At 33.9% G+C, this 12,609-nt stretch overlaps 1 protein-coding gene across 2 annotated transcripts in view; it reads left to right on the top strand.

The window, feature by feature from the left end:
- The first annotated feature begins 556 nt into the window (after nucleotides 1–556).
- Nucleotides 557–12,609, top strand: part of LOC125068195 (amyloid protein-binding protein 2) — a 60,883-nt gene continuing 48,830 nt past the window's right edge. For both annotated transcript variants that reach the window (XM_047677247.1, XM_047677246.1), the window contains exon 1: nucleotides 557–760. In XM_047677247.1, the coding sequence (XP_047533203.1) occupies nucleotides 572–760 (189 nt within the window). In that variant the 5' untranslated portion in view covers nucleotides 557–571. The remainder of the gene's footprint in view (nucleotides 761–12,609) is intronic.

The raw sequence follows: 12,609 nt of genomic DNA, 5'->3' as shown, positions 1-12,609 counted from the left end.
ATCAGAGTAGTTTTATATTAGTTAATATTTCTGCCAAGAAAATAGCGTTCATTTCCTTTTCATGATCATACAAGAAACCTAACATATATATATTTCGAATTTATGTTTTGAATTTATATATTTATTTACGTGTATACACGTAAATAAATACGTATTTTTCTGATTTTTTTTATATGCTGAATTTAAATTATAATACTTTTTAATTGACGAAATGATAAAATCACAAACACATTAATAATAAAAATTGAAAAGAATAAAGTTTATTGTCAATAATTACTTTTAATTTATATAGTATCATAGTGTGAAATCAAAACTCCCGCGCAGATTTAAAAATCAGCTGATGATGACTGTCCCAATATATACCTACAGACACTTCCCTTGTTTTGTTACTTATCACATGACCCCCAAAATTCTGATAAAATATTCTTTGGTTATTCATCATAATGAATATTATTCAGCCAATAGAAACAAAATGTTTATACAAACTGTCCAATAGCACGTGAGAAACCAACTTGAACATCGCGCGAATCGATCTGTTCTGTCATTGACATTTGTCGCAGCGCAGAGCAAAATGAAGCGAGTTTTATTCTATCTCGCCAAAATGGCTGACGCGTCGGCGACGGTGCGCGTGAAAAAAATACCCGATAATCTGTACGAGGTGTGTTTGACTAATTTAGTGAACTACTTGCAGAGATCCAAGTGCGAAAGGAATGACTTGCGGTCGTTGCCAGATAGCATCCTTATGGATGTTTATTACAAGGTGAGTACGATAACTCGTCTTATCTACGAAAACAGTGAACAAAAATGCACCGTTACTCGGAGAGTGTTGTATCTTTTGTGATACTCATGTATCGAACGTATTGATAATATCGAGATGATAATCGATACAATTCGCCTCGTGTCGGGTCACGGTCATGTGATTACTGCTGCGGGTACGGGTCGGTAAATCACTTTCACTGTTGTGAGCCCATTCGTCATATTGTGATCCACGGTTCTTTGTTGCAAAACCTCTCATTTGAAACATTCTCATAACAAATTTTCTTCTTATTTCTGATATTTTTAACCGTTTCTTATCCATTATAGTTGGAAATTTATTGAGCTATGTATTTTAACGTTGATACAAAATCCTAAAAGATTATTTATGACATTGCTTTTTCATAAAGTTTATATTCCATGACCAGGTATTAAGCAAAAAACAAAAACATTCTTATAATAAAAGTTCTGAATTTCGAACTCAAAACGTATCTTTACTAACCATGTAAAATAAATAAATATACGTTGTAATTTGATCACAAAACTTAAATACGAGGTTATTTTGACGTTTCTTTGTTTACACTTTGGGCCAATTATATCAATACAAACTAGAAGTCGTTTCGTTTTAGTCTAAACATTTCAATTATTACACAGAATTGATGATCATTCAAAAATTTTCATATTACTATTTCATGTTCTTCCTTTCATAGTTCTGTAATTCATGTCAATTGATGACTTTACAAAATTTTGTGTTGCCACTAAATAATTTACACCGAAATATACGGAATCACAATATACATATATTAGAGCAGAAAATATAAAATATATTCGACGTACATCTCACGGATTTAGAATACTTAAAAAAAAATTACAGTGCAATAGCTAATTAACGGTCAGCACAGCTCCAACAACTTCGGTAGCAACTTCGTCCTTCGTAGTTACTTTTTTTATTTATGGAACGATATTTTTAAAGTAAATATACTCGTGTATTTTGAGCTATCTGCCCCAGTTTCGTACAGATAAAATAACAAATAATGAAATTACAAAGAGATTAGCCTTCATATACAGATGTTTACAAAAGCGTACACGAATTAATCTTAGTGTTAAAGTAATAGTCTGTTTAAGTCTTGAATAGTGTTTTGCGTAACCTTTTTATGAAATGACTGATTTACATCCCGACCAATTTTGACCGTGGTGGTTTTGCTCGAAAAACCTAGCACACAATGTATTAAATTGGCATAATGCACAAGTGCATGCGCCAACGACTGGAAAGAGTTCAGGCGCGGGACGAGATTTTCCGAGGCACAAGTGTGTTAACATTGTGCATTCAGACCCGGGTCTGAAACAGAAAACAGAGTCGATTTGAGCTCTATAACCGCAAGCCACTAGTTCTATGAGGCAGTCAAGGCGAAATATTTATCAGTATCGGAATTCTCGTTTTTATTACTTTCATATTATTCCATCGCCATACCTTATATAGGAATCAACTCTTCAAAATTCTTTTATTGCAACGTCGGAAGCAATTAGTGATGACTGATGACATACTCGTGGTCGGTCGCGAGACCAGGGAAGGCATAACCTTAACTGTAAACATTGTATAGAAATGAACAAACTCAAAATTAATGCGTCAGAGCTCCTTTTTTATTATTATTGTTATACTGTTGGTGATATGTTAGGCTTACAGATAACTATTGGCATAGTTATGTTGTTTGTAAAAGTTACACCACCGTCTATCGACATTGGCGCTGTAAGAAATATTCAACAGTCCTTTTATCACCAATGTGTCAATCTTGGTAACTAATTTCTCTTGTGCCTGTTTATCACTTACTCACCCTGTAATCCGGAATACAATAATGGCAAGTATTGCTGTTTGAACCTCATTATGGAGCGTACAAAGTCAATACTTCAGAAAGATGTTGCCATAGGCAATAAAGTATTATTAACTAACACTCTTAAAGGAAACTAGCTAACTGTGCGGTAACTATTATATTGCAAAAGTGTGTGTGTGTGTGTCTGCTGTATAGAATCCGATACGACTAGAAACAGTTCCGACGCAAGACAAACGACTTTACGTACTTTCCGAATACCCATAATTTATTGGACCTCGACTTTATATTTAGAATTTCAGGATCTGCCGCCTTGTAAGCTAACCACTGTAGTAAACAACGATGGAGTAATTACTTAAAATTAAGTGGATATGACTGGTAATCCGATCAGATGCCATTCAGTTGGCCGGTATAACGTTTTAGCAATCGATACAAATTTCCATTTAGTTCCATGTAGTAAATATAATAAAACTATGTTTTATTTGTTATCAAAAATACTATATACCAGCATGGAGTTCAGTTTGGGTCCAAAATTTTTAATATTAGTTAGCAGCGGTAGTCTAAAATAAACAATAGTCTTATTATGAAAACATATATATATATAAAGCACATACATGATAACTAAATGCTAGGGAAATGTACACTCAGAACCGACATGGCCCAGTGGTTAGAACGCGTGCATCTTAACCGATGATTGCGGGCTCAAACCCAGGCCAGCACCTCTGAATTTTAATGTGCTTAATTTATGTTTATATTCATCTCGTGCTCGGCGGTGAAGGAAAACATCACGAGGAAACCTGCATGTGTCAAATTTCAAAGAAATTCTGCCACATATATGCTCGGAATATGCTCCAAAAACCTTTTCCTCAAAGGGATAGGAGGCCTTAGCCCAGCAGTGGGAAAATTACAGGCTATTACTGTACTGTACTGTATATGACACCTATATTCTTGAAATACAAATTTAATTAAATAATATATGCCTTTGTAACTATATCAGGTACATGTTTGGTCATAGACTGTAGGTATGGATATTACACTTAGACACCACCGTATTCTCTGCGGACTAATTAAGACATAAACGTCGATTATGTTTCGTTTTATTAGTTGTTTATTATCATCACGCTCGTTTTAACGCCGTTTTAGTCACGTTTGTTACATGCGAGTTATATCGCTAATATGTTTTCTTAAATTAAAAAAATATACAAAATGAACAAATTACTTTGTGCAAGTCTAAGTACCACCGACTCACCACATATTTCTCCCCCACACAATATACTTAGTATTGATGTGTTCCGGTTTGGGTGAATGAGCCATTGTAACTACGGGCAGAAGTAGCATCATATTTTAATTTTCAAGTTTGATGGCGTATTGTTGTAAGGTGCGGTTTGTAATTTCTTACTTCTATTGGCAATGGTGCCATAGTCTGGTCTATCGTCTGTCCGAGCCGAGGGTGGTATTAAGGAAAGCGCTCCCCTCCACGTTAAAGTATTAACTTGCGTACAAGATGTCTTTGATAACAAAAAATATAAATTAGATTATTTTAAAGTTTATTTTATTAAAAATGAATAAATTAAACGTGAAGTGGCCTTCGTGAGTGAATAGATCTATAGCGGACACGGCCTGTTGGGAACCTTTATTGGGTAACAATTGCAACATGTTTGCTTTGTTGCACCAATCATACCAATAATGTATCTTGACACATCTATTGACCAGACTGCCTAATGTCACATAAATGGAGATATTATTGTGAATCAGTTACATACATATATATATATATAGCCCCGTCTGAAGCCAATAACCGGCCTGGATCAGGTAGTGTTCGAAGGATCTCCCTAATCATAAAACAAAAACACAAAATATTTTTGCACCACCTGGATGCCCGAAAACTTTTTGCTTTTGCTGGCTGTTTTTGTTGGGGAACCTTCAAGGAAAATGCTAACACACTTCTTAAAGGCCGGCAACGCATTTGCAAGCTCGTGTTGCAGATTTCCATGAGCGGCGGTAATCACTTTTCATCATGTGGGCGTGGTGGCCTAGTAGTTTGCCACCTCTTCTATAAAAACAAATCCCATGGTACAAGACTTGACCAAGACCGATAATGCGCCCATTATTTTTTGCAGCCACTGGTTTAAGACGTGTAAGAACAGCTATTTAGTAAACTAGCTGTCAGTAAAAATAACAAAACAAAACGTTTATCTATTTTTGAATCGTCAAGTCAAACATCCCAATTCACTTTTATATTTGTAACTCGTTTGTTTGTTTGTTTAATCGGGATACCAGCCCGATTTCAAAATAAACCTTGCGTTATAACAAATTACTTTATTAATAAGTTTATGACTACGAAGATTACGGTTATTAATAAATTATTTATATGAATATTTGATCCAATAATTTTGAATGTTTTAAAATCAATATATTTTATTCCTTAAAATCTTTATTTAACAGGGTGTTCATGTTGAAAGTAAAGTTACCATCGGTTCGGGAATTACATTCGACCAAGAAGAAATCAGGAACAAATGCACCACCACATTTATAAAGTTATTTCAAATGAATTGTGTTAAATTTATATATGTACATATATCCGGGAAACCAACTTAAAAACTACGTACATAAAATACCGTTTATTTTTAAATAGGAACCAATCTCAAATCATAAAAAAGATGAATGTAAACATTTTTTAAATAACTTCCAAATAAATTCTAATGAGTGCATTTTTTTTATTAAAGCCCTTTTATTCCGAACCACAGTACAAATACCAAACAATACAATATTTTTTTATTATTTATAATATGTCACGCGCAGTGCCTCTTGGCATAGGCCTCCTCCAGCTCTCTCCATTGAGCTCGATCCTCCGCGACTCTAGTCCAAAATGGTCCCAGGGTTAGGCGAATATCGTCACTCCATCTACTCTTTGGACGCCCTGGTTTTCTGGTGTTCTCTCTAGGATACCAAAGAGTCACCTATTGGCTCCAATTGTTTAACTTGAGTGCATACTTATATATAAATAAAATCGCGCTATGTATTGCAAAACATTCAAGTAACTTAAATGCTTTCTATTGAATAACATGCAACTGAAATCAGATACGAAATGTCGAAATCTAATTTCGTTTTTCCTCAAACACAAGACAATAAAGAACGTAAACACATCTGAAGAGAAATCAAATGTAAATTTAAGATCCACGATTGTCGTTTTTACTAGTGTGTTCGTTGTTGACGTTGTTTTGATCGGCATTTACGAATGCGTGAAAGGTGCTTGTGATGCAGATGGCCCCGTTTATCGAAAGTGTCTCCGCACTCTGAATACTGATACATCAACTTCAATGTTAGTGTTAGATTGTCAAGTTCTCTCTGGATTAAGAGCAGTGTCTTGCATCACGCATCCGATACACATACGCTGTTACACATGCAATGTATAACATATCGCTATAAATACACACCTCAAATAAAACATATAAAATCAATATTTGTCGTGAAACCTATATATATCAAATATATTGATATGAAAAAAGAATCACTCTGAGTTAAATCAGTTCCAGTTCTTCTCGGCTGTGAGGTGTTTATTTCCGAACGGATGATAGTTTTGTGACATTAAGTCAGCAATCTTTTGTATTAAATAAAAGTAAAACTTTTAATTTGCCTATTCAACTTTTTGACAGTGTTCTCATATTAAATAATAATTTTAATGTAAGAACGCAATCAGCATTCTAGAATCTACCTACAGTTAAAACGATTTTAATATTTTAATCTATAAGAAGTTCTTGCAATGATTTCCCCATGGATATAATTAACGAATTAATAATGTTATCATGCTCACCTTAACTTAGACGTAGTCTCATTAAAACACGGAAGACGTTAAATTATGATCTGTCAATACCGCTGTTTAAGGTACTCATGCGAAATACTGCCGCGTTCATTATTCAACAAAAGTCACTAGTTTGTATTGCAAATTTTTATCACAACGTTCGCAAATGCGTACGCCATATTGCTGTGACCTTTTGGGGTCTCTTTCGCGTCGAACATTTTTAAAATTGCTTCCGTATTTATTACACTTCGACACGTAAATAATCGTCATTCACTTTTACCTTTGTTTTCCGGGGGTACTTCGTGATTACTAGAATTTTTTTTTTTTATTTGTTAGCAGATCTTATATGATATATACTTACGATGAAAATTGATATAACATTTTTTTAAATTTGAAATAACAAAAACTAACATATGTAATAACAAAAATATTATAATAATTATTTGAGAATATACAGTGGTCTATGGTTTATTCAGTGGTGTAAACCGATAGTTCAGATCAATACAACATCAGCATATTATAGTTCGTATTATAAAAACAAAATAATAGAACACAGGGCAGATATAAATTCAAAATTTAAAACGATATAAACTCACACTCTCTCTTTAAAAACAAAGTCGTTGATATCGTTGTGTAAATGATCGCGATCTCACGAACATCCCCGTTTAAACAAACCTATTTTACAAAGTCTTAGCTAATAAAACAGGTAAGTAGGTACTGTTTTTAAAGAATATATTTTAATGTGAATACACATGATAATAAATAAGAAATGTATTGTCCTTAATTTTGTGTCACAAACACTCTACAAATTGTCTTTGAAAATAGAATTTTCAATTCAAGATTGTTCCGTAGTTTTAAAAAAAATGTACCGAAAATGGGACATTGAAGTCTTAGATTATTAAAGATCCACATAGTGTGAGTGTTTGTGTTTATTGTCTTGGTGTGCGTGACAGCTACGCTTGGTACTCGTCAAACGTATACTACTTTACTTGTGTGCGTGTACTTAGTGGCTAATAGTTGGTCACAATTTATTTCGACGCGTTCTCAGCTTTGATAGTGTATCTAGACACAAAAATAATCAAAGGTTAAGTCGTAGCATGCTTCCACGATGGCCAGACGCGGGTTCAGTGTAAACTGGTCAGTCCTTTACCGTTAGATTTGTGCGCGTCTCGGTACCGCTAGCGATTAACATTTTTAGGTGAAGGCGAACCAGCCAATGGCCCGCAGTTTTGTAATTATAACACACTAAATGTTATATTTACAACCATAAAGTTGAATATTGTGTAAGATGCCTTTCATAGCGGGACTCGAATGATCCGACCATTCCATGATTATAATATTTCATGTGAAGCTTCAAAGTGAAATTAAGTTTAGTTTCGTAGATTGATCGTTTATTTTCACTTTTTTTTTTCGAAGAGTAATATTGATAAATAAAAACAAAAACTGTCACGCTTAACTTGATTGTTAATATAAAAAACCTTAATTGGATTCAGTAGTGTAATAATCGAAATGGCCCAGCTGTTAGTTTCGATGTTAGAGAACGTGATCCGTAACCAAAGCGGCTCAAGTAAAATCAATTTCCATGTACATTTTATAATTCACGCTCGGCGGTGAAAAAAATTGCATTTTTACGTTACGGAGTTCAATTATTCTCTATTTTGATGCCTCGTTAGTAAACGTTGCATTATTTGTACAGACGTACTATTAATTAAAAATATCATTTAAAACTACTGTTTTTAGAAAACAATAGTCATAATGAGACTTGAAGTATTTATCTGATTAGATATCAGATATTTGCAAAGTATAACTTGAGTATATTTTGAAGTATTTATCTATATGATAGCACGTCTTGGGAATGGAAGATCGCCTTTAGGTCGTATATCAATGTAAACACAAACTTTGACAAAAAAAAAACCCGCTGAGTTTCTTTCGCCGGATCTTCCGTCTGACGTGCTTCTTTCCGAACCGGTGCCAGTATTTTGACAATAAATAAGAAATTATAATGAAGAATAAAGTTATTAAAATATATGATAATAGTAAGCCTCCATGCTTTTATGCCTGATCATTATTTTTCGTTGAGAGTCGAAATTTCCCATTGATTAGAATCTTAACCGATTATTGTAGGTATAACCAAACCCAGGCAAGCACCGCTTTATTTTTATGTGCTCAATTTGTGTTCATAATTCATCTCGTGCTCAAGGAAGACATCGCGAGGAAACCTGCATGTTTCTAATTTCAATGAAATTGTTTTACATGTGTATCCACCAACCGGCATTCGAGCAGCGTGGTTAAGTAGGGTCTGCCGGCCTTCTCCTCAAAAGGATGAGGAGGCCGTAGCCCAGCAGTGGGACATATACAGGCTGTTACTATACTTTTTACTTTATTATTTTTCGATATGATGTATCCTTTATTTAGTTCATATCAGACAGAACAACGTTTTGACCTAGTATATAATGACTCTGAGCTTGTAAAGCTTTCGCAGTTGTATTTTCCGCGTCAAAGGAAAAGAATTTTCCCTTAGACGTCTGAAATACGAGTTCTCATCTTAAGTTGCTATTTTCGAAGTAAAACGCTGACACTTGCTCTAGTTTTAGCTTTATTTATAAACTGTGTATTTCATATTAATCTTTATTGTTAATTTAAGTTACTTTACAGTAATTTTAAAGGACAAATTTCAATTCGTTCCATAGATGGATTTTATCAAGACATAACATGTGAAATTTATCCTTTATCTACCTAGAGTAACTCCGTAACCTCATGCCAAATGTACAAATAACATTAAAATAATTAAAACAGAATTGTACACTTTTCATAATGCAGAAATACGTATAGCTCATTTTAAGGCTTTTTTTTACTAAATAGTATTTATGTGTGAGTTATTAGTGGTCGCCTGCGGCTTCGATCGCGTTAAGTGCTGTTCTTCCATGGAGTTCAAGCATTCTTCACAACAATGTTCATTAAATTCGTTTCAGCGATGTGCTCGTAAATGAGCAACAGACATACGTACAGAGTTATTTTTTTCAATTTTATAATATTAGTAAAGATAAGTACTAAACATATAATACACATGTATACATATTTTAATAGTGTTTATACGTGTATTTTATAAAATATATATTATCCTCGAAAAATATATATTTTAAAGTCACAGGGGTATTACAGTATTTTAAACGATGCCTTAGATATTTCATGAACGTTATTGAAATTTCATGTGCTTAATTTGTGTTTATAATTCATCTCGTGCTCGGCGGTGAAGGAAAACATCGTGAGGAAACCTGCATGCGTCTAATTTCAACGAAATTCTGCCACATGTGTATTCCGCCAACCCGCATTGGAGCAGCGTGGTGGAATATGCTCCAAACCTTCTCCTCAAAGGGATGGAGGCCTTTATCCCAGCAGTGGGACATTTACGGGCTGCTAATGCTAATGCTAATGCTATTGAAATTTCGTATTAATAAAATATACAAGCGATGTTTTGGAAATAGGAAGCTGTAGAACAATAACTTTATGGTCTTTGAATTGTTTGTGTGACTTGTATGACTAATAGTAACACTATAATGCGTCATATTATTTCGCGCCATTTTCCCCGCTTCATTGTCTTAGTATGGTTCGCTAATTGAAATTCCACATTTCTATAGGTAACTATTTATATAATTGTATTGACTGATGCAGGGATTTGATTGAGGTCAGGTCCTGGGTTCAAACACCGGGTCAGGTCAGTAAAAATATGGGAGTTATCTTCTCAGTAGCAGCTCCAAGTTTGGAAGTAGTCAGCGATAACATTATCCTAGAAAGCACGTAGTAATGCCGTTAGTCCTGAGCTTGAGTTCTCTCTGGTCATGTCAGATGGCCAAAAAGGGAAAAATCTTTGTATTCCTTTATGCGATTATATAGATACTTAGACTAGAAAATTTATTTTGATGACTTGGCACTCCGATGCATTCCAAACATAAATGTATTCGAAAAACTGAGGTGTTCATCCGCGTTTGACCCGGCGAACTGCGCTTTGAATCATTGTTACTATTCGCTGGACCATGTCAAATGAACGCACATACATATATTATCATCTAATTTATTCAGTTATGTATGTTTAATTAATATAATCTATACATAGACATATTTACATATAAAAAACATTTCCTGTTTAACTTATGTAATATTTGCGCTTAGTCGTTGAGTAATGTACATTATTATGTTAAAAAAAAATATTATAATATAATTCTGATAATTTCGAGCAATATGAAAAAATCTATAAAGATTGATCTGTTTGTATCAATTACTATAAAGTATCAAGTACATGAAAATCTGTAAAATTTTCGGAATGTTATATAGGTAGGCGACTGGCAAATAAGTCACCTGATGCTAAGTGATCACCATTGACAATTGTCATTGCCAATGCGTCACCAACCTGTAGTTACACTGGCTCCATCCGTCAAACCAGAACACAACAATACTGATGTTGAGCGGTTGAATATATAGGTGGGTGGTATCTACTCAGATGGGTTTGCGAAAAGCCCCGCCGAATGAAGATCCATCTACGTTTTCTAAATCTCGGATTGAATGGGATTTTTATTGGAAAAACTATATAACGAACATCAATTTGGGGTATTTTCTATGTAATTATTTTGGTACTTCTTTCCCGCTGCTTCAACCCTGAATAAGTATTTGTCTGGAATAACTAAGAGTTTCCTAGAATTTACTACCCAGAGCGAGACGTTAATTACTTGATAATAAAATGCGCAATAAATGACGGTTAAAAGGTTTCATAAATATTTATTTGTTTATAATTATGAAATTATATTTTACCATGACTTAAATGTGCTTAATATGAAGTAACGGCAGCGTTGGTGTCTTTCATTACTAAACGGATGAATTTTAATTTACCCTCGCGAGAAAAGCATTCACTTAGATTATTATATAAAACAAAAGGTAGATGGAGCGCGCGATACATTATCCTGAAGCAACACGGCGAATATAAATTCCCGGAAGTTCGAAACGACTTTTTGTTAAAACGTCAAAAGTGCTGTCACTTTAATTATATATTTATCTGATTTTTGTTAATCAATGAATGGCGAAATATTCAACTCCCAGAAGGGCTTTATTTACTAATACAGATTTTCTACTGAGTGATGTTTTGATAAATATTCTGTTACTAATGCTTAATTTTAATATGATTTAAAATAATATGTATATACATAGTTATATTGTAATTCTGTTTTATGTGTTATGTTCTCTTTATTATGAACATTACAACTAATGGCAAATAATTACTCCGCGCTGTTTCCTCACCCCATCCATCTATATGGGTCGTAGTAAAATGTTTTTTAGTCTATATTTATAACATTTTAACAGAAAAAAGGCTATACATACACACAGGATTAGTAACTCTTTTTTGGGGTAATGAATACATTTTTACAACTGGATCCCAGAAAATGTTAAAAAATATTCAATTGTAAAATTTAAAAGAATCGTTAAAGAGCGTTTGTGTCCTAAAGGATTGATGTAATTTTGTAATACAACACTAATGCCTTCTTAGTCGATTGCGCACCTTGGGAATAAGACCATTACCGTCTTTACCATAGGGCACATGGGGCACGTGCCCAGGATACTGAGAGGGCCCCGAAGAACCAACAATTTACCAAATTAAACCAAAAAATATATAGCAAAAGGGTCCCAAATTCGTGGGTGCCCAAGGGCCTCAGAACAGCTTGAGACGGCTCTGAATAAGACGATCGCCTCCAAGCTATTTCAAATAACGAAAATATATTGTTATTGTATGAAATCAATAGTTGTAAAAAATTACATTAAAAAAAGGTCAGGTCCCCGAGGTGTTAATTTCCGAATCGGTGGTAGATTTTTGACTATCAATAAGCAAGTGTAACACTTCTATATTGAATAAAGATTTTACTTTTACTTTGATATAATATATAACGCGAAACAATTTTCTTTAAACGCGACAGCGTATAAATTTTAAGGTGTTATGTAATGTGTGTAGAAAAACATATTATATCGTTTTTAACGTTGATACGGTTCCGACTTGCTTATCTGTACGAGTCTCAGTAGTCGCCATGTCCTTGAACTCGGTGCGTCACTTAGAACAAATTCATAAAATAACGGTAGTTTGCGATCATCTCGGACTTGAGATTTAAATTTAAGATTATCTTGGTCAGATAAGATCCAGGTCAGCTCTAAATTAAAAAAAAAAAATTATCTACGTCACTTTACCTG

The sequence above is a fragment of the Vanessa atalanta genome, chromosome 13, assembly GCF_905147765.1.
Source record: "Vanessa atalanta chromosome 13, ilVanAtal1.2, whole genome shotgun sequence".
NCBI lineage: Eukaryota > Metazoa > Arthropoda > Insecta > Lepidoptera > Nymphalidae > Vanessa > Vanessa atalanta.
This window is presented reverse-complemented; position numbering and strand designations above follow the sequence as displayed.